Here is a 22,708-nt window from a genome sequence, read left to right on the forward strand (position 1 = left end):
GCGCTTGAGTGAACGCCTCCGTCATAACAGGACGCGCGAAAAGGTCTCGGGGGCCTGCGCCCCAAAATTCAAAAGTCCGCCGTTTTGCTCACATCAACTTTCAAAGTTATTGATTTCATTCGTGAGTCATCGAGACAGTGTGTTGATGAGTGAGCGGGCTATTCAGTTAGTCGTGTTCATTAGTGAGTTAGGTAGTTTGAAATTTAGTAGGCTAATGAGTTAGCTAGATGGTGAGTAATTAGTGAGCAAGTTATCGAGGGATTGAGAATGCTAGTTCGCCAGTCAGTCAGCTAGCAGGAGTGAGTTAGCCCGTTAGTTTGGAGGATTGGCCTCTTTTTTCGGGGGTTGCATCAGTGGCCGACTTGGGCAAGATGGCGGCAATTTTGCCTCCAAGTCCCAAGGAACCTCCAAACTTTGAAAGCTCCTAAATTCACGTCCTAATTTCACTTCCTACAACGACGACGGAATCTCGGTCGGTGTCGAGTGCGAATGGTTGCTTTGTTTCTGTGTGCCGTGCGATGGCCTGGCGACCAGTTCCGGGTGTCGCCCCCGCCCGAAGATAGCCGGGTGGGCCCCAGCACGCCCGCGACCCCCGTGAGGAGAAGCGGAACGGAAGATGAATGGACGGATGGATGGATGGATGGATGGATGGATTATATCTCCTATAAGAATCTTTCCGAGCAGCCCGAAAATGCGTTTTTGCTTTCGGGGTGTAAAAACGTCTCCGGGGTGACGTCACCACCTGCTGGACATGAGGAGAATGCAGAGGCTTATGTGACGTCATCGCGAGGAGAGCCTGCGCACCGGAACCGAACACGCGGGCGGGCGCGCACGGGAGAGAAGGAGGTGAGCTCCGGCAAAGATGGCGCGCTGGCTCCGTTTGGACTTTCCTCGGGGAGGATTGGAACCTGCACCCCGAAGTCCGGCCACTATTTTGTGGTTCAGGGTCCCCGCGTGAGGGCGTGCGGACGGAAACTTGTCCAAGTTCTCGGGACAACAAGGTCGGTGATGACGTGCACGCGCGAGAGCTTTTCAAGTCAGAACTTGTGATTGGTCCAAAAAGTCTTCGTCCCACTTCGCTCCATTTCATGATGATTTGATTTGATTTGATATATTTTATACTTTTTTTTCTGTCTTTTGTGTCAACTCGGTGTTTGTTTCTCGCTGTGCGCACGTGGTGGATTGGTGACGTCAAGACCCAGTACATTTCCTGTTCTTGTCGAAACTTAAAGACTGCACGTGACTCACCGCAACATGACAACAGGCTTAACAAATAAGAAAACGTTGACTGACGAATGTGAGTGCCAATGGTTGTTGTTTCTATGTGCCCTGCGATTGGCTGGCGACCAGTTGAGGGTGTACCCCGCCCCCTGGCCGATGATGGCTAGGATGGGCTCCAGCACGCCCGCCACCCGCGTGAGGAGAAGCGATAAGGAAAATGATGGGAATATCTTGTACGACGAATCAGTTCAGTACAAAACCTCATGCCCGTAGAAACAACAACCGGTTTTGTATTGCAGATGTTTTAGTTTTTCATATATTCAATATTTATTGTTTTGATGAGTTTTATTGTGTTACATATAATTGCATTAGATTTAATAACATTTTATTTCAACGAATGCACGTGTAATGTTGATGATGATGATTATTGTTGTTATATTTTTCCTTTTTGTCCGCTCGTCCTCAAGGGGAAGTGATAAGTTTTTGATGAAGTCGTAACAAACATTCGAGTATACATAAAGTATACACCACAATAATTATATCAATAATATAGTTGAACTTATCTTTTAAAGTCATTCATTTTCATATTTACGTTTCATTTGTACGATTGAAATTGCTTTAGTTATTTATATTTCCCGTTTATATTTTCATTATCTTGTAATGAATTTGTCAAATGTTTCAAATACTTCCCACTTTTGTTTGCATCTTTTATTTGTATTATTGACTCCCCCCAAAAATTACTTTCGTTGTAATTTCTTCAACCTGAAAATGACGAGTAGAATCAGAATCAGAATCGTCTGAATGTCCCTCAGTCTCCTCAAGGTCGCGCTGACTTTGATGAGTCGTAAAAAAACAAAACAAAACAAAAACAAAAACCTTCAAATGTAAAATGTCGCCTTCCCTCCTCAGTTGTCTTTGTGGGGCTCTCGCTCCCCTGTGTGGCCTGCCAGCGCCCACTCGTCGTCGTCGTCTTCTTCATCTTCATCATCCTCGTCGGCCCACATGGCCAAAGGGGCGGGGCCACCGCACGGCTCGGACCCGGGTCCGAGCGAATCCGACGTGCGTCGCTGTGAGGAGGCCTGCCGGGGCGGGGACTTCGCCCTGGCGGCGCGGCTGTGCACGGAGGCCCTGGCGGCGGACCCCCTCAACTGCGTGGCGTACAGCGCCCGCTCGGCGGCCCACCTCGGCCTGGGTCGCTACCGCCGGGCCCTGCGCGACGCCAACAAGGCCCGAGACATCAACCCCAAGTGGACGCAGGTACGCCCTCAAAAGTCCTTACCGCTGCTCTGACGTCAGACTGACATCAGTTTGGCTCGTCACGATTTTGGGGGGGAGGTCATAAAAGTAGTGCTTTGCCGCCATATTCTGACATCCTGGTGCAAAGGAACTATAGTGTAGTTAGTTAAGGAGCTTCATTTAGACACAAGGAGTTCTTTGCTGCTGTTTTGTGGCATCTGGGTGCTAAGGAACTCTGTTGAAGTCAGTCGAGGAGCTTCGTTTACACAAAAGTAGCCCTTTGTCACCATCTCGTGGCACCAAGGAACTATCTTAATTTGAGTTGACAACTTTCATTTAGACAAAAGTCGTGCTTTTTCAACATCTTGTGGCGTCTTGACATCGAGGAACTATGTTGACGTGAGCTGAAGAGCTTCATTTAGGCAGAAGTAGTGCTTTGTTGCCATCTGGTGATGTCTTGATGCCGAGGAACTATGTTGAAGAGAGTTGACGAGGTTGATTTAGACGAAAGTAGTGGGTTTTTTTTGCCATCTCGTGGCATATTGGCACCAAGGAACTATGTTGACGTGAGTTGAGGAGCTTCATCTAGACAAACGTCGTGCTTTGTTGCATCTATAGGCAATCATGTACCTTTTTGGGGAAGCAGCAATTACTCAACAAAACCCGACTGAATCTGGCAGAGCAATAAGATTCGCACCGACAGTCGCAAACATCACGCACACGACCGCCACCGGGTCGTGTGCGGCTACGCTAACTAGCCCCCGCAGCGAGGTGTCAGTCGCAAAGCAGCCCGAAACCGTCGTCATTGCCATACATCGTGTCATTTTCGATTGCGGAACGTACAGCATTGCGGCGTAAGTCGAGATGACGCGGCGAAATGTGACAACAGGCCTCGTTATCTGTGCCCTTCTTGTGTTACGGTGACGTATGCCGGCGCTGTCGTTAAAATATCACAATAATTCAATGAAATAATGCTCTGCACGAAGTGCATGACACACAAAAGTCACATCACAGAGTGTACAAGATGGCGTGTGTGTGTGTGCGTGTGAGACTTGACTTCCTTCCTCCCTCCGTGACAGAGAATGGACGGAAGTGTGTTTTTTTTCTACTCCGGCGCTTAGCCTCGACTCTTAAAGACAATAACAGAAGCCGCTTTCCTTTGTGCGCGTGCGTGCGTGTTTGCGTGTGTTCGCAGCCCGGCCTTTTGATTCGCCGCATTGGAAGTCAACAGAAGAAGAAATCACCCAAAAGTTTTGGAGAAGTTTGTTTCCACTTCACTTTTTCCCAGTGACTTTTATTACACACACAGACACACACACGCACACACAGCTGTTCGTGGGAACGGACGGGCGTGCCCGCCCGCCCGCCCCCAACATCCCTCGTCGTTGTGTGTTTTGTATTGAAAGCGCCGCATTGCGTAATCCGAGCGGGGCGTCCGGACGCTGGCCGCGAGGCATTGTGGGTCATCGGGCGGCGCCGCCTCGGGGCCTGCCCTGTCATTAGCGCCGGAGCGGCACCACGTTGGCACCACAACGCGGGACGGCGGCCCGCGTGAGATTACAGAGCGTTCGGCCACGGTCTGGCTCTCCGCACGACCGGTTTCGTACACCACTTCGACTCTATTCATCCGTTTGGAGCTCGTCTTCATTACGGTGGCGGGTGAGAAGCGGGGTACACCCTTAACCGGTCACCAAACTAAAATGGCCTTTGCCCTCTTTACACTTTATACCTTTTACATTTTCCTGAAGCTCATGACCACCCAGTGACAACATCATCCCATCAGCCAATCAGAGCTCACTTGTGGCTGGCTGCGATTGCCTAGCATGACGTTCACTTTGACCTTTGTTGGCTATTTTGTAACGTGAAGCCTAACCCCGCGCGAGTGTGCGTGAGAGAGAAGATGGGAGGGGCGGGGTCAGAGTATCGGGCCAGCCTATCAGGTTTCGGCGTCGGTCTTGAGCGAGCGGCGGCAGAAGCCGAGCGAGCGAGCAGGTAAAGCTGCGAGCGTGAAGTCGGGCTGGCGTCGGAAGCGGACGGCGAAATGAACGTGTGACGGCGAGACGCGCGACTGCGACGTGCCGGAACATGATGAAATGGCAACCCCGCGGGAAGGTCGGTCCACGTCTGCTTCGTCGTCACAGAAGGTGCCTTGAGATACGAGTGACCCGACTTAAGAGTTTTTCAAGAGCCGTCTTTTGGGAAAATTCTTTTGGTCGGACTTGCGAGCGGTGAACTCAAGTTGTAGTCGGTGTTAGGTCGCCGTCTGCGTCAGCTCACGGTTGACGTCGGGTGGTAGTCGAAGTCACGTGGTGGTCGGTCGGGTCCTAGTCGGCATCAGGTCCAAGTTGGCTTCGGGTCGTAGTCGGTGGAAGGCGGGACACAAGCTGCTCTGTGATTGAATTACTCTCAATTTTGTCGTATGTACGTGATCATTTAATTTTCACCCTCTGCAGGCCTACTTCCGCCAGGCGGTGGCGCTGCAGCACCTCGGTCGCCACGGAGATGCCCTGGCAGCGTTTGCCTCTGGCGTGGCCCAGGACCCCAAGAATCTGCAGCTCCTTACGGGAATGGTGGAGGCCGCCATGAAGTCGCCCCTCAGAGGTTAGCTCGTCTCCGACTTGCCCCCCACCAACGCACGAGCTGACGGACATGTTGTCCAAACCGCCCCTTCTCCAGAGTCTCTGGCACCTACCTACCGTCAGCTGTGCGCCATGAAACTGGAACGCAGCCCCTTCATGGTGGTGTCACTGATTGGCCAGGAGTTGCTGACACATGGATTCCACGCCGCCGCCGCAGAAGCGCTGGAGGCGGCGCTGCAGATCGGCACGTGCTCGCTGAAGATGCGTGGCTCCGTCTTCTCGGCGCTCAGCGCGGCGTACTGGTCACTAGGCTACACAGAGAAGAGCCTGGACTACATACAGCAGGACCTGGATGTGGCCCGCACCTTAGGCGAGTGTCAAATCTTGGCACTGTCAAACCTTGTCAACGTCAGGTCGTAATCAGTGTCAGGCTGTATCAAAATCAGTTCATAGTCAGCGTCAGGTCGTAGTCAGAGTCGGGTCTTAGTCCGCATTAGGTCTTGGTGTCAGGACAGGGACGGGTTGTAATCTGCGCCGGGTCATAGTCGGCGTCAGGTCATAGTCAGTTTTAGGTCCAGGACATGGGCGTGGCCCTCACTCTAGGTGAGCGTTAGCCACGGCTGGATGGCGAATGTGAACCTCCTCCTTGACTTTGGTGCAGGTGATCAGACGGGTGAATGCCGTGCCCATGGCAACCTTGGCTCCGCCTTCTTCTCCAAAGGCAGATATCGAGAGGCGCTGGCCAATCACAGGCAACAACTGGTTCTGGCCATGAAGCTCAAGCATAAAGAGGTTTGTGGTCACATGCGACCGCCAACATGGCTGCCGCTTTGTCCCATTGTGAATGTTAGCCTATTAGCGTGCTGCTAATGGATGGATCAGAATGTTGTTGATTTACATTTCAGTTAAAAAGGAACATTAGAGGTGATCCATAGCTGTCATGCTAATGTTTCTGTTAAAGAAATAGCTGAAGTTAGCAGAACTAGCATGCTAATTGCGGGTGTTGTTACGACCTCAGGGAGCGTCCGATGCCCTCGGCGCTTTGGGCCATGTGTACACGGCCATCGGCGACTACCCCAACGCGCTAGCTAGCCACAAGCAATGTGTCGCGCTGGCCAGACAAAATGGTTGCCAGCTCTCAGAGGCCCGCCAGCTGGGCAACATGGGTGCCGTGTACACCGCCATGGGGGACGCCACCGGCGCACTGCGGTGCCACCAGCAACACTTGGATATCGCTGAGGTGCGACCCATCACAACAATCATCTTCAATGTTCTTTCCTGTAAACTAATGCAAGTCAGTGGTCTGAATTTCAGAAAGTCACAGCCTACAAAGTGTACAATGTTAATGCCGCTCACTCACCCACACAGTGCACACACACACACACACACACACACACACACACAGTGATCTGATGATTAAAAATGTCTACGCCATATATAGTTACAATGTAGGTAAGCACCAACACAGTGACAGAAAGTTCCAAGACAAGGTTAGAGACCTGAGAGTCCAGATTCTGGTGCTGAGAGTCCAGACAAGTCCTGAGAGATGGCACTAGTCCCAAGAAAATGGTCTCGTCCCAGGTGAAGGTGTTGTCCTGGTTCTCTTCTAGTGAGAGGTTTCTAGCCTTGAGAGGAGCTTTGAGTCTCAATAGAATCAGAATCAGAATCATCTTTATTTGCCAAGTATGTCCAAAACACACAAGGAATTTGTCTCCGGTAGTTGGAGCCGCTCTAGTACAACAGACAGTCAATTTATAGAACACTTTGGAGACATAAAGACATTGACAAAAAACAATTGTGCAAAAAGTGGCAGAGTCCTCTAGCACTTAGAGCAGTTCGAATGACTAATATTGCAATAGTCCGGTGTCTCGTTTTCCTCTGTGGCGCCGCTTCCGCATCCATGCGGCGAAAACCGCGGACGCCGCTCCGGTGAGTAACTCGGGGGAAAAAACTGAGCGGATTTTCGAAAGTTGGTGACAGAAAGTCCGGAGTAGCCTCCTTGATGGTTAGCAGGTCTCCCCTTGTGTACGTGAGTCGTGTAAGGTCTCCAAAGACGGACGAAAAACACAAAAACAAAGACAATACTAGAGAGCGCGTTACCGAGGCGACCACACTGGTAGTCTAGTAGTGGTAGTCTTCTGGTCTAGTAGTCACAATTTAGTGAAGTTTATAGTCCGGAGAGAAGGTACTAGTCCAAACAGAATGGTCTAGTCCCAAGTGAAGGTTGCACACCCGAGAGAATGTTCTAGTGCAGAGAAAAGGTTCTAGTCCAGATAGAAGGTACTAGTTCCAAGAGAAGGTTCTAGTCCTGAGAATGAAGGTTCTCATCCTGAACTAAGGTTTTCTTGTAGTGTGTGTGATTGAGCAGCCATTGAGCGTTGTGGACTTTGTCACTTTATGATGTTCCATAAATTGACTTGCATTAGTTTATGGGCAAAGATCTGCCACATCCAATATGCCGGACACGCTGACGTATCGAGCAGCGAGGTCTCTACGTAACTGCATGTCACAACATCTCTTTTGTCAGGCTCTGGAGGACCGGCGCGAGGAAGCTCGTGCCTACAGCAACCTGGGCAGCGCCTACCACTCTCAGCGTGACTACGACAAAGCCGTCTCCTACCACAGGCGAGTTCTCAAGCTGGCTCAGGAGCTTGGAGACCGCACTGTGGAGATGAGGGCCTACGCCGGCCTGGGACACGCCGCCCGATGCATGCAGGTCGCTCTTTCGACAACATGAATGAATGCCGCATTCGTGTAGAATCTCATCAGGTCATCCAGGTCGCGCTACTCCGCAAAAGTTGAACAGAGGCAACCGGATTCTTCTTGGACGTTAAAGAGCGAACATTCATTTGTAGAAGAAAAAGTCATAATCATACGAGATTGAAGTCATATTCCTTCCAAGACGAGTTATATTTTATTCTTGAATAATTTTATTCTTACAAGCAAAACCTTTTTGAGAAATATTTGTCATCTTAAAGCAAATCACCCACGTCAAGCATCCCAAGAAAATAAGACTTTTCATCGGTAACAAAAGGACGATTCTAACAATACTGCCGTTTTTTCTACAAGGAAACGAAAAGACTATTCCTGTAACATTACTACTTGAAAAAGTAGGGCTCTATTCTAACAATATTACACCCTTTTTTCATGCATAATACGACTATTCTCATGATCGTTTTCTTCATCAAAAAGTCTGTCTCGAGTGAGCACCTGCAGAAACATAACTAACGGGACTCCGCGGCACAAAATGTAGAAGCGAAGACGCCTTTTTGGTTCAAAGTGTCTTCAACAACCACCACAAGTCATACCGCCTCCTTTCAACATTTGCGGATTTCACCAGAACGTCGGGCTCATACGTATATGTCGCGCTCAGGACCTGGAGGCGGCTCTGCGGTACCACCGACAGCAGCTGGAAAGTTCCGAGGAGCTGCAGGACGCGGCGGCCCGAGGCCGAGCCTCTTCCAACTTGGGTAGCTGCTTCTTAACTGCGTCTGATGCTGAACTTGTGATGTGAAGACTTCAAATGGCCAGCAGAGATCACCTTACTCACGTGTTCAGTGTCACATGACTGCTCCTCCAGCCAATCAGCACTCATCTTTTATTAACGAGGCTTTCGGTTTCTGCAACTTGACACCGTCGCTAGAACTTATGATAGACTCCACTTGGTATTCATGAGACTCACCTTGACTGAAGTCCTGTCTTCTTACATTTGGAAAGTTTTGTTTTGTCGTGCTTGAAACCTGACTAAGTTAAGACCTTTGACACTTACTTATGACTGGCACTTATTCGACTTACTCCCACCTCTGCTGGTCACAAAGTGACACTAAAACAAGTGGAAGACGTTTCAGCGAAGCCAGCCAGGAGGATATGTGGCATAGAAAACCAAATGTTTGAGCCATCTCTGTAGGAGCTCTGCCTTTTCTCCATCTCAGGCATCATCCATCAGATGAGGGGCGACTACAAGGTAGCCCTGAAGCTCCACAAGGCCCACCTGACCTGTGCCCAGGAGCTAGGTGACTACGCCGCCCAGGGGAGGGCCTACGGCAACATGGGCAACGCTTACCACGCCCTGGGCCTCTACGAGCAAGCTGTGGGCTTCCATCGCCAGGAATTGAACATCTCCCTGGAGGTGAAGCCCCTCGGAAAGAGTTGTTTTGCAGCGGTGAGCAGCATTGTGTGACTGACTGAATGTGTTCCAGGTGAATGACCGTGCGTCCCAGGCCTCCACGCACGGCAATCTGGCGGTGGCCTACCAGGCGCTAGGTGCTCCGGAGCAGGCCCTCCAGCACTACCTGCACCACCTGACCATCTCACGGGAGCTTCGTGACGTTCAAAGTGAAGCGAGAGCTTTAGGCAAGCCAGACAAGAGCATCAAGCGAAAGGAAACGACACTTTCTGTTTCTTCCATTTTGTCTTCCATATTCCAGCAAACTTGGGCAACTTCCATTGCTGCAGAGGTGACTACACGCAGGCGGTGCCGTACTACCAGCAGTACTTGCTTCTGGCTCCCAGCCTTCAGGACCCGGAGGGTGAGGGAAAAGTTTGCCACAACCTCGCGTATGCCCACTTCTGCCTGGGACAGTACCAAGAGGCCATCAGGTCAGAGCTTCACTTCAATAGGGCAATTCAGACTGTTGCTTTGTAATCAATAGGTGGGGGGATACTTCCGGGTGGCAGAACGTGAATGACTACCGCTAACCATAGGGGATTCAGCAAGCTACTGTAGAGATGGTCAAAAACATTGTTGGTGATTTGATATTGAAACCAGGACACAAACTTGACATGTTTGGGGTCGGGCCGCCAGATTTACCCACCAGATATGGTTTCAAAACCACCACAAGTTTACTTTTAGTTTTGGCGAATGCTTCGATGAATCGACCACAGTGCCCGAATGCTTCGGCTTTTGCGACCCGGAAGAATGAGTGACATCATGGTGAATTGTCATATACAAATATATTTTAGATCTATACCGCACTTGCCAGCTTTCTTCTACTTCCTAGATACTACGAGCAGGACCTGGCCTTGGCCAAGGACCTGCAGGACAAGTTGGCCCAGGCCAAAGCTTACTGTAACCTGGGCCTCGCCCACAAAGCCTTGGGGGAGTTCAGGAGAGCAGAAGAATGTCAGAGATATCTGCTCCAGATAGCACAAGCTTTGGAGAACACACAGGTAGATGTCCAGTTTACAAAATAAGAAGGTGAAGAACACTGAAATGTTTTTCCTTGTTTTGTGTTTGCAGGCTACCTTCAGGGCTTTGGGCAACCTTGGAGATGTTTGTGTTTGTCTGGGAGATCTTCAGGGAGCCAACCGCTTCTACCAGCAGCAGTTATCTTTAGCTCAGAATCTCGTGGATAACAAGATGGAGGCGGATGCCTACTCAGCTCTAGGATCAGTTCACAGGTGAGAAGTTGAATGAAGACCTCCAACTTCCATCCTTCTCCTTGGCAGTCTTAAGAATCACTCCCTATGCAGTAGTTGTACAGATCGGTGCAAGTTTAGTGCCCGAGTGCTGTTCGTCATAGTGGTGACGGTGTCTATTATCTACCTTAGGAGCCCAACGCATTACATTTAGTAACTGAGTGCACACAGGGGCTCCCCTAAGAGTTTGCAGCATTGGATGAGTCAAGTTGTTGAACAGATGTATCGCAAGGGTCCACCGAGGCTTTGATTCTTTTGTGTCAGGATTCAGTTTGCGAGTTGGACCCAGATGGAGAGAGGACAGGGAGGTGAGTTTGTGAACAAAAGTTTATTGCAGCTCGGAAGAGAACAAAGGAACTCTGAGAACTAAATCCGGGATTTAGATTGGGTCTGGCAGGGTAGGCGTCCTGGTTGTCGGTGGGCTGCAAGAGGTGAGCACTGGTTTGCAGGGAGCAAGGGCAGATGGCAGACTGGGGACAAAGAACAAGAATGAGGTAGAGATTAACTCACGAGGTCTTCGGGAAGCAAAAAGATAGGCAAGGTGGCTAGACTACGAACTCGACGTAGAGCGTTGATAGTCTGGCGACGAGTTGGACGCCCACAGCGTCTTAAGAGCAGTCGGGCGTAATTAGGATGACAAGGTGCAGCTGCTAGACTCCAACACGCCAACCCTGCAAAGCACTCATGACACACACACACACGGGCTGGACTCAGGGTGCTGAAACAGCAGCCCTGACATTTTGTGTCAGTCGATATTTTAGCTTGTCCCAATGTATAGTAATCACACTTCGTGAAACAGTTGTACACCTCACAAAAAAAATGTACATTTTTGGGGGAGATTAATTGAATTGAATTTCGATTCACTTATATGGGCAACATTTATTTGGTTTGCGAGTAAATTCACTTACGTATGAGCTTGGTCACTGAATGAATTAGTAACAAAAAATAATTATGACAGAAGCTTCTCCAGCGAGCATTGATCTGGTAAATTTGGATTATGCAACAGCAATGATGTCATTAACGGCGCCTGAGTAGTGTTCCAAAACTATTCGTCATTTGACTGAGTGAACTCTACAGTCCACGATGTCAAAATCCCGACACGGTGATTATGGTGTCCAAACAGCCCTTGTGTTGCTGTCTGACCCGCTGTGCCCCCGTCAGGTTGCTTGGCCAGCTGGACACATCCTTGTCCTTCCACAGCCAGGAGCTGACCCTGCGCAAGGATCTTGGCGACCATCGGGGGGAGTGCCACGCCCTGGGTCGCCTGGCCGGCGTACACATGGCCCTGGGAGACTACGGCACAACCCTGCTGTGCTACGAGGCTCAGCTGGGCCTGGCGCAACGGCTCAACGACGCCCGCCTGGAGGCCCGGGTCCACGGGAACATGGGCATCGCCAAGATGAACATGGGCCACTTTGAGGAGGCCATTGGCTTCTTGGAGCAGCAGCTAGCCATGTTGCAGCAGGTGAGCTCCAGGGAGGGCATCCTGGATCGCGGAAAGGCTTACGGTAACCTTGCAGACTGTTACGACGCCCTGGGAGACTTTGAGGAGGCAATTCAGTGCTATGACAAGGCCCTGACGGTGGCTCAAAGTCTCAAGCAAGTCCAGGACCAGGAGAAAGCCTACAGAGGACTTGGCAATGCTCACAGGTATCTTGCGACTCGGTCTCATGGCGTGTTGGGGAGTGGGGTTGCAAAGCGGTGGAACATTTCCAGAATGACGATTGTGTTTCCTGTCCTTCTGCGCAGGTCTGTGGGCAACCTCCAGCAAGCTTTGGTGTGCTTGGAGAAGCGGCTGGTGTTGGCCCACGAGATGGGCGGAGCGGCAGGTGGGAAGGCACAGGCCTACGGCGAACTGGGCGACCTGCACAGTCAGCTGGGAAACTACGAGCAGGCCTTGACCTGCCTGGAGCACCAACTCGGCATCGCTCGCTCAACCGGGGTGAGCGGTGGTTCATCTTTCTTGGCTCAAGCGCAGAAGCACCCTTGTAGCTGTCACTCAACTCAATGAACAGGCCACACGTTTTCAGACATCTGCTTTCAGACACTCCACCGCTAGATGTCGGCAGGAAACTTCCCAACATCTGGACTTAGACTTAGACTTAGACTTAATACCTGCCAACATTGACGCAACCTAGTGCTGGAATGTCTGAAGCTTATTCATAAGTCAAATATTTGCTCACAACACAGCAAAAATTGATCAGGTGACGGCCGTAACTCCACAATCTCTTAGTTGGGGCATTCGTTAATCAAGGTACCACCGTACATGTCATTTAAAATCCTGGCTCCCGCAATCAAGTCAAGCCCGTTTTCCCCATCAGGATGAATCTCTGGAAGCGCAGGCCAGCGACTCACTCGGTGGAGTTTACCAATTGATGGCCGACTACATGACAGCGCGGCAGTGGCACCAAAGAGCTCTGGACATGGCGGAGCAGAAGGGCTGCGTGAGGAACCAAACCCGAGCCTACGGAAACCTAGGAGTGACCTACGAGGCTCTGGGCAACTACGAGAGGGCCCTGGTTTTCCAGGAGCAGCACCTTAGCATGGCGGCACAGACCAACGACTTGGTGGCCAAAACGTTGGCATACGGGAGCCTGGGGAGGGTACACCACGCGCTGGGCAACTACACGCAGGCCGTGATGTACCTGCAGGAAGGTGAGGAACGTAACGGCGACCTCAAGACATCCGGACAGCTTTTTGGCTTTGTTCGGAATCACTCCCTTGACTGATGACTCAACTATACCTTGCAGCTTGTAAAAATCCTTATGTCGTAATCAGGGAATCGGCAACCACTGAATGATTGCCAAATTAGCCTTTGATTGCTTTCAGGACTGCGCCTGGCCGAGCAGTTGGCTCGCAGAGAAGACGAGGCCAAGCTACGCCACCGTCTCGGCTTGTCTCTTTGGGCTGATGGAAACCTGGAGGAGGCCCAGCACCAGGTCTGTAGCTCACAGCCTCCAGTGGTTAGCGTAACAACATATGGCTCTGATGTGGTTAGGATCGATTGTTGTGGGTGTTTCAGCTGTACCGAGCATCGATTCTCTTTGAGAGTATTCGTCGCGAGATGCAGCACAGTCCAGACTACAAGCTTTCCCTCTTTGACCTGCAGAGCAGCTCGTACCAGGCTCTCCAGAGAGTCCTTGTCAGCCTCGGTAGGCGATCATCTCCACGCAGTGGCGGGCCATGCATTTGGTACCTGGGCCTTCAGTCGGGACTTACCCTACTTAATCCATCTCTTAATAGCGCTACTACCACATTGAAATTATTACAAATTGACAAAAACACAACAAAAGTATGTAACTGTGCCACACACATCATCTGGAGCAGTGAATGAATACAATTTCGTGTAACAAATAGTAGAAATTGTGTTGCAAATGTGGGCCAGCAGGGAAGGCCTCTCTGGCACTGACCACCCATTACTGTCTCCTCGATCTTCACATATTTGTCATGAGTTTACCGCTCGTCCACAGGGCGCCACGAGGAGGCGCTCTCCATAGCGGAGCGAGGCCGAACGCGGGCCTTCGCCGACCTCCTGGTGGAACGTCAGAAAGGACGCCAGCGGCCGGAAGGCTCAGACCAGTACGCTCCTGTTACGGTGGAGCACATTAGGGAGACTGTCAACTCCCTGAAGGCCATGGTGCTATACTTTTCAGTGGCGGGAGGCTTCCTGTACAGCTGGCTGCTGGCTCCTGGTTCAGGTAGCAGAACATCTCACATTTAACACGGTCGTCACCCCTTTTTATGCCTCTCACCCCCACTGTCACGGTGCCACCGCAGGCATTGTCAAATTCAACCAGGCCCGTGTGGGAGCTGATGCGCCAGAGTTCCAAGACGACGGTTGGAGCTCGTTGGACGGCGGTCTACTTTCTCTGGAGCAGTACATCTCCAACGCTAGAGAGGTTCTGGGAGTTGACGGATACCTCAGCAGGTGACAAACTACGCCAACTACACAACTTTACACCGGAACTAAAAGCGTTTGGAGGTTTGGGCCACGGGATCTGTTGCAAAAAGTTTGTTCCAGAGTTCATCAGAACAGGTAATGTCATACTTGCGTGTCCCTTGAGGAGTCCTGTGGGGGTGCTCCGGGTCTATGGGGCACCAGACTCGCTGATATGGGCTGTTCGGTTCCTGTGCAACCATTTACAGTTTGCCTCGAAAGGAGTTTAAGTGTTTTGGGGTCTTGTTCAGGAATGAGAGAAGAATGAAGCAGGAGATGGACAAGGCCGATCGGTACTGCAGACGCTGCATCAGTCTGTCACGGTAAAAAGGAGCTGAGCTGAAAGGCGAAACAAGGTCTCGATTTACCAGTTGGCGTCATGTTCCCACTATGGTCTAGACCTGTGGGTAGTGACGGAAATAACAAGAGCACAGTTACAAGCGGACAAAAAATGTCCCGGCTCTCCCGTAGAGTTATGGTGAGAACCTCGATATATCCGGGAAAGGCTCAGAGTAGCGCCGCCGCTCCTCCACATCGAGAGGAGCCAGATGAGACGGCTCGGGCATCTGGTTAGGATGCCTCCTTGACACTTTCCTGGTGCGGTGTTCCCAAAACTTAGAGGCCCCACAGGAGACTTATCTGTTAGCTGGCCCGGGAATGCCTCGGGATCCCCGTGGAAGAGCTGCTTAGGCTGCTGCCCCCACGACCTGACCCCGAATAAGCAGAAGGAGATGGACCGGTTGTTCTCTATTCGGACCCAAAAAAATCCCTGTTAGCGGGGTAGCACCTCCTCAATGCCAATGAACTCTTGGGGTGGGGTCTCTGCAGTTTTGGTCCCTTATTTTCCAGCACCACTTACTGCACTAGAGGGAAGTTTAGGTTTTTGGAATGTGGGAGGAAACCGGAGCACCCGGAGACAATCTCCACAAGCTTGGGGGTAACATGCAAACTCCGCACAGGAAGGCCGGAGCCTGGATTTAAACCCACAACCTCTGAAATGCGAGGCGGTCGTGCTAACCATCATATGTCATTTAGTTAGTGTAATTCATTATTGCAGAATATTTCCTTACAGGCTTCATGCGGGCAGCGAGACGGAGAGCGAAGCGGGAGATGTTCCGGAGCTACACTTTGACGAGCTCAGCGAAAAACTGAGCTCAGATGACGACCCCAGCGGCTACCTGCGCATGGTATCCAGGAACAACATCTTCAACAGGTGCCTCCTCCCTTTACCTGCTAGCCTAGCATGCTACCCAAGCAAGCAAGCACAGCAGTGTGCCTGCTGTGCAGAGCGTACAAACAGACTGCACAAGCTCAGCATGCTAGCAAAGAGGCTTTCCACTATCCCCTCACACACAGGTGATCCCCACACACACACACACACTCTGCATCTGGTCCGCCTCTGATTCGACCTCCAAAGCTGGAAGATTTGTGGGTCAAACTTGTCTCCTCATTCCGTAACGCAAAGGTTAGACGGGCTGTGTGAAAGTGGTTTTCTGCTTTGTGTTTGTGAACAGAAGCTGCCGCAGCGTGAGCAGCATCAACAGCGTTTCTTCGGCGAAGGACGGCTCGTCTTCTCCTTCCTGCCGGACGGGTATCGAACGTTCTCCTCTCAGCGCCCTCTACGACTTGCTCATTGCGCCGATGGAGGCGGTACGTATTCATGACAAGAAAGCTCGTCGGATAATTTCTCGGAGATGGGCGTAAGTCACGTGCGAATTATAAGTGAGTTTCAAGTCTTAGCCATCAAGTTCCAAACAAGTCCCAAGTCCTGAAATTTGCGACTTAAATCAGAGTCGAGTCAAGTCAAGTAACTTGAGTCCCCCGCCACTGATGTTTGGTTTGTGTGTGATTTTTGTTTTGTATCAGGCCCTGCTGCACAGCAGCGGTCCAGCGGGCCAACAACGGCAGCTGGTCCTGGTCCTGGAGGGCGACTTGTACCTGGTACCCTTCGCCTCGCTCAAAGGCAGCTCGTCCAACGAGTTCCTCTACGAGATGTTCAGTCTGCTTTGCGTGCCCTCGTTAGCGAGCCTGCGAGCTTCCGGGAAGCGTTCCCACGCCGGTGACCCCTCGCCCTGCTGGGACGGTGGCTCCTGTGTCCGCCGTGGTGGGGGCGCCCCTCCTGCCGCCCGGCCTGATGCGGCGCTGGTTGCGGGGGCCGCTGCCTTCTGCCCGGGATGAGGCTCTGCGGCTGGGGGAGCAGCTGGGGTGTCGCCCGCTCACCGGCGTCAACGCCACAAAGGAAGCTGCCCTCGCCGCCCTCGCTCGGGCGCAGTGCGTTCACTTTGCCACTCACGTTTCCTGGAAGCTCGCCGCCCTGGTGTTCGCCCCGGGTGGGGAACGAGCCGCCGCCCAGGAGGAGGAGGGGGGGGGCCGGCAGATGATGGCTTCAAGTGCGGCGCGCAAACATAGAGGGAAGAAGGCTTGTGAGGATGAGGACAGCGAATGTGAGAGCGCGTGCAGCGGTCCGCCGCTTGGAGATTTCCTCCTCACCGCGGCGGATATCTTGGAGCGCAACCTGAGCGTCAAGCTGGTGGTCCTCAGGTTGGTGTTTAAGGTTTTTGCAAAGTCTTTTCAACGCTCTTACGTCTCTGACGTCCACCCACTCCCGGGTTATACCCTAAGAGGGGTTTCCAACAAAAGTCAGGGTTTTACAACCAGCATCTTCAACAAGGGTTAGTGTTTCAAATCAGGGGTTCAAGACAGATTCAGCATTTCAAACTAAGATTAGGGTTTCAAATTACGTCTTAAAACCAGGGGTAGCAATTACAAGGATTTTCAAGTTTCCCCTCCTCCTCATTTCCCAGGTCGTTCCCCGAGTGTGGCGTCCGGGTGACGTGTGACGGCTTGTCGGGCCTGACCGGAGCCCTGCTGTCGGCGGGCGTCGGATGCGTGTGCGTGTCTCTGTGGCCGACTCCGCCCCCCTGCCTCCAAACTCTTCATGCGGACCTTCTACACGGCTCTGCTCAATGGCGCCCCCTGCAGCGCCGCGCTCAATGACGCCATGAGGACGCTACACAACAACAAGGACTTCGCACACCCCTCAAACTGGGCAGGTGACTGAGCACATTTCATATCATCGATACCCTACGACCTCACTTCAAATCCTAACCCTGGCTTGAAACGCCACTTTGAAACCATAACCCCAGCTTTATACCCTAGTGAATGACTTAAAACCCTCAACCTTAACCTTTCTTTGAAACACTAATTTGAAACCTTAACCCTACTTTCGAACCCTAACACTGGCTTGAAACCCAACTTTAAAACCCTTACCCTGACTTTATTCCTAATTTGAAACCCCTAGTGGTAATTTGAAACCCCTGTTTTACACTGTAATTTAAAACCCTAACCTCTCTTGACACTTTAACTTAAAACCTTAGACTGGCCTCGAAACCCTATTTTGAAACCTTAACCCAGGCTTGAAATCCCAATTTATGCATGATGTCATGCGATGATGTAAAGTTCCACTTTTGATTTCCGGACACATCGAGTGTATTGAAGGTCTTGGCGTTTTCTGGCGGCCTCCGGTGGTCCGTTGCACGAGTGCATCGACCCTGCCGGCTCCAGGCTCGCCCTCTTTGGTGATGTCGTGTTTTGAAATCCGAACAAGCGCTACGTGTCGTCGCTCAGGTTACCTTCTGATCGGCGGCGACGTGAAGGTGAGCGGCCCCGAGTCCGTGGCGCGACAGGCCTTGGCGGAGGTCCTCCGGCACGCCGACCGGGCCAGGGACGCCCTGAGGGTCCTTCTCCACCTGGTCAGAAGTCAACACGCATGACGCGATGATAGACCTTTCTGATCATCTGATCACAACGATACGATAGCGAAGGTTTTCTGTTGCGTGCAGGTGGAGAAGTCTTTGCAGCGCATTCACAGCGGCCACAACAACGCCATGTATACGTCGCAGCGCAGTGTAGACAATAAGGTGTGTGCGCGTGCGCGTGTGTGCGTGTGTACTCACGACGACCTTCACTTGTCTGCTGCGCTCGTGTTAAAAGGTCGGCGGTGTTCCCGGGTGGCGATCCCTGCTGACGGCGTTGGGTTTCCGTTTGGACCTCGGCGGTTCCGGCCTCCCCGCCGCCGTCTTCTTCCCCACGTCGGATCCTGGAGAACGGCTGCGACGCTGCAGCCTCACCATGCAGGCCCTGCTGGGTAAGTGGGGTTTCAAAGTAGGGTTTCAAGACAGATTTAAGAATTAAGGTTTCAAAAAAGGTTTCCAGTTTTGAATTTAGGTTTTAGGCCCATGTTACGCTTTCAAAGATGGTTTCGAGACAGTTAGGGTTGGAAAGAAGGGTTTCAAGACAAGGTTAGGTTTACAAATGATGGTTCCAAGCCAGGGTTAGGGTTTCGGTCTCGGTTTGGGGTTTCACATTTGGGTTTTCAAACACGTGTTACGGTTTCAAATGTAGGGTTACTGACAGGGTTAAGGCTCCAAGTTGATTATCTCCTGTTTGTGTGTGTGTTGAGGTCTGAGCGCTGCAGCGTTTCAGGCTCTTTGCAAACTGCTGTCAGCACCTGAAGCGGGAGAGCAGCTCGTACACAAGGTAACCCGCATCGCCTTCATTTGCTTTGCAGTGACTTTCCTTGAGTATCCTTCGCAATTGCTTTCCCTTAGTATCCTTCGAAATGACTTTGCGCCTCCAGCTCCACCAGGTGCTGCCGCAGCTGCCGTCGCCCGACAGCGAACGCGACCGGCAGTCAGCCGCCGTCCAAACCTCCCTCAGCGTGCGCGTGTGGAGGCTGCCGGGCTGCCACGAGTTCCTTGCCGCGCTGGGTAGAAAACAACACAACGGGAACAATTCAAGCCAGAGACGGCATCACAACAGATCATAATGTGTGCCAGGGTTCGATCTGTGCGAGGTGGGTCGGGAGGAGGTTCTGTTGAAGACGGGGAAGCAGGCCAGCAGGCGCGCCATCAACTTCGCCCTTCAGTCTCTCCTGGTACTCTTTGGTGAGAACACGTCCATCGTGTGTCCCAGACTGACACACAATGGGTATACGCAGGCAACCGATCCAGTTTGACTAGTCCAGATTGACCGGGGAGCAATTCAAGTTAACTACAACCAGTTCAACAAAAACAATTCTGACCTATTTACCCAAACCTGATCGACCTGCGAACTGTCCACATTGACTGGCAACCAAAACGGGTTTACCGGTGTGCAATCCCTGTTGACTGGGGACCAATCCCGTAGTACAGGAAATCCGCCGTGTGTGACGTGCTTCTTCCGTGTCTTGTTTCAGACTCCACGGATCTTCCCAATGGTGCCAGCGTGTCCAGCTCCTCCTCTCTGGAGTCTCTCTCGTCCTCCCCGTCGGCATCTCAGCCGCCGTCTTTTCCCGCCTCGCCGCCTCATCCGTCCTCCCCATCCGCCATCTGCCGGGACGCGCTGTCCGGCGACGCCGTCTCCGTCTACAGCCTCAGCTCGTTCAACTCCTCCCTCAGCTTCCTGCCGCGGCCTGAGCCCGCGGGAAGCGACGTCGACAGTCAGCGCTCGCGGCCCCGGGAGGGGGAGGAGACGCCTGGCCGCACCAGGCGAACGACCGATCAGAGCAAAGGGGAGGCGGGCGATGAGGACTACCAGGGCTACGCCATCATCAGCAGCGAGCCTCTCGGGCTCGGGGACTTTGACGCACCACCCGCAGGACACCACCACACCAGGGGTGGCGACGGGGCAAGGGAGGGCGGAGGAGGGTCCGCCACCACTTCCGCGTCAGTGTCTCCGAAAAAAGCGCCACCGCCAAAAGTTCCCCCCAAGCCGCAACACAAACAGGAAATGTGAGTTTCCACTTCATCACAAGACGCGCACTCAAAACCTATGTCGACTGCAGGAATTTACACGAGAACTGCAGACGATTGTGTATTTGTACTGTGGTAAAAAAATGAAGACATAATTAATTTGGGGAATTTATTTGTAAAATGGTTCCAGGAACTAAAAGGTCCCAATCAGATACAATGCAGCCGGAAAGTATTCACAGCGCTTCACTTTTTCAACATTTTGCACAAAATACTCCAAAAAGGCCTTGAGGCTGTTTTCAAGCTTTTATACCCGACTCACTGGTTCTGATCCAAATGTTTCTCTTAGCAGTTCGTCTTCTCAGAGGAGCGTGACAGCAGGCGAAGGGAAGACCAGCAGCTCCGAGTCAGACCGCTCGAGCACGGAGACCGACAGCACCGTCAAGTCCCAGGAGGAGCGGAGCATGCCGCCGGGACAACTGGACCCCCAGGAGCTGGCCCGCAAGATTCTGGAGGAGACCCATAGCCACATGCGAGCCGTGGAGAGCCTGCAGAGGGCCGCCGGGCGGCGCTCTCTCTCGACGCCCACCACCCCGATTCTGAGCAGGGGTGCGCGGGCCTTTCAGCCCTCTGAGACCAGCGCCTTCAGCAGACCCCCAAGTAGGACGAGTCTCGGCGCTCTGCCCCTCAGTCCTCTCTTGCCCAGACCACCTTGCCGCTCCTCCTCCCTGCAGAAGCTCGTGCCGTCCTCATCTCCCAAACGTCTCACCTCACTTGACAAAGAGTCCCACCTCAAACCTCCATCTGGCAGCGAGTCGCAACGAAAACCACCTGGCAGAGAGTCTCGCGTCGGACCTTCAACTGGGAGACGGTCCCACCTTACACCTTCATCTTCCATTGAGCCCCATCTCAGACCTTCAGCTGGCAGCGAGTCCAAAGTCAAACCATTTCACAGCAAGTCCCTCCTCAGACCTTCAACTGGCAGAGAGCCCAACTTCAAACCTTCCCCTGGCAGCGACTCCCACCTCAAACTCTCCCTCATCCCTTCCCCCTCCCCCAGGGCCGTTCCCCGACCCAAAAGCTTCAAGGCGGCCCGCCAACACGAGGGTGCGTCCCCCGCCAGCCTTCTTCCGGGAAAGAAAATGAGCACAGTGAAAAAAGATGTTCTGGGTTTGCTGGACCTCTCGCCGCGACGTGAGCCCACCGAGGGTCTGGATCATGTCCACCGCGTGGACACCAAAGCACCCGCCGCTTCCAAACCTCCAAAACGCACCAAATTTCCTGCTGGCTACAAATTTCTAGCAGGCCATTTTTTCCCTTCTTCTAAGTGTTGACACCGGCACCTTAGTGGTTGCCATGGTGATTGCCAGGACCTGATGTTCTGCGAAGGATGCTGTAGAAGACACTGAGATGTGATGCGAAAGCTTTGGTTGCTAGGCAACAACCGTCGGTGTGAAGTAAACAGGAAGAATGAACGTTGGTGAGACTTGGACTTGAGTTATGATGTGTCTGTGTTTATAATTTGACGGACGCTGTCAATTTGTCAGCTGAACACATTTTGGGGACCAGAAGATTTTATATAAATAAATAAAACTCTGAATGACATTACTGAGAATAACTGAGACACTATTATAGCATCATATTTCCTATATACTGTAATTGATTACACGTTCCAGTCATTATTACATCTCATGTATTTTAAAAAAACGAGTAAAGCAGTGAATTGAAATATTCTTTCGATGTCTCAACTAATAAATGACTTCGTGAAAACTTCATAACTACTCATTTCTCCAAGGATTTTACAGTAGAGTGGACTCCTCATATTCACGGTTCGGCATTCACAAATGTACCTATTTGATGATGTTGGGGGTAACCTATTGCCCGTTATTTGTTTTTAAGTCCCTTTTTTTTTTAATGGCAGAATACTGTCTTCACTATGTTTGCAAGCATTTGGAATGCTATGAGCCACTTCCCATAGTTTGGTGTATATTTATGGTTTAAACTATCAATATAGGGAATTATACTTTTTGGGTGCCCCCCGCTATATGTAGACTTTTGCTATTTGCGGGTGGGCAATTATATGTTTTTGGGTGACCCCCACTGAATGTTAATGTAAACATTAGTGTACCTGAAAAGCCCAAGACACAAATAAATTGTGTTTTCACCTATTTCTATATTGCAAAGTATTTGTTTTTTAACCACAGAATGATCAAAATAAGGCAACTACAATTTTGTTCTGTGGCTGGAACAGATTAATTGCATTTCCATTCATTTCAATTGGAAACATGACCTCGGTTTGAACGAGGTCGTGGAACAAATAAAATTGATACTGATCCACGTGTATGATCTGTATTTTCTATCCATTTGTGCGTTTTCAACATTCATTTTTATGGGCCAAAATGATCATCTTAGTGTCGAGGCTAATGATTGATTGTTTGCCTTAAGGTAATGACAGATGTTTTAAAACTGGTACAAGTAACTTGTTAAGTGCTCATTTTTAAAAATGTAGTGTGTTTTTAAAGATATCATTAATTTACAACTGACACACGTGGATTATTATAAATGTGCACAGTTTCGACGTTGATTTT

The 22,708-nt window shown here is 51.4% G+C and overlaps 1 protein-coding gene and 1 long non-coding RNA gene across 7 annotated transcripts; one reads left to right on the forward strand and one right to left on the reverse strand.

Moving 5' to 3' along the window:
• The first annotated feature begins 1,306 nt into the window (after positions 1–1,306).
• Positions 1,307–22,453, forward strand: ttc28 (tetratricopeptide repeat domain 28). Its single transcript, XM_061697740.1, is given in 34 exon segments — positions 1,307–1,467; positions 2,131–2,478; positions 4,911–5,058; positions 5,134–5,406; positions 5,698–5,828; positions 6,055–6,276; positions 7,564–7,752; positions 8,410–8,506; positions 8,969–9,165; positions 9,236–9,389; positions 9,464–9,635; positions 10,037–10,205; positions 10,276–10,436; positions 11,616–12,104; positions 12,204–12,396; positions 12,776–13,109; positions 13,284–13,393; positions 13,477–13,606; positions 13,925–14,152; positions 14,232–14,382; positions 15,464–15,604; positions 15,906–16,041; positions 16,258–16,481; positions 16,483–16,932; positions 17,196–17,307; positions 17,309–17,444; positions 18,019–18,143; positions 18,234–18,311; positions 18,385–18,538; positions 18,854–18,930; positions 19,031–19,160; positions 19,230–19,337; positions 19,628–20,162; positions 20,470–22,453. Coding segments are annotated over 34 exon segments (7,377 nt in total). The 5' UTR covers positions 1,307–1,377; the 3' UTR covers positions 21,455–22,453.
• Positions 10,764–20,188, reverse strand: LOC133413522 (uncharacterized). Of its 6 annotated transcripts, none has more exons than XR_009769885.1 (4): positions 19,540–20,188; positions 18,348–19,156; positions 11,013–18,140; positions 10,764–10,924 (listed from the first exon to the last, which is right to left on the reverse strand). It is a non-coding gene; the product is annotated as an uncharacterized LOC133413522 (long non-coding RNA). The 6 variants fall into 6 exon arrangements; XR_009769883.1 differs by having other exon boundaries at positions 18,348–18,531; positions 18,806–20,186; XR_009769882.1 differs by having other exon boundaries at positions 18,348–18,534; positions 18,806–20,185.
• Positions 22,454–22,708: the final 255 nt, after the last annotated feature.

Source organism: Phycodurus eques, chromosome 15 (assembly GCF_024500275.1).
Source record: "Phycodurus eques isolate BA_2022a chromosome 15, UOR_Pequ_1.1, whole genome shotgun sequence".
Taxonomy (NCBI): domain Eukaryota; kingdom Metazoa; phylum Chordata; class Actinopteri; order Syngnathiformes; family Syngnathidae; genus Phycodurus; species Phycodurus eques.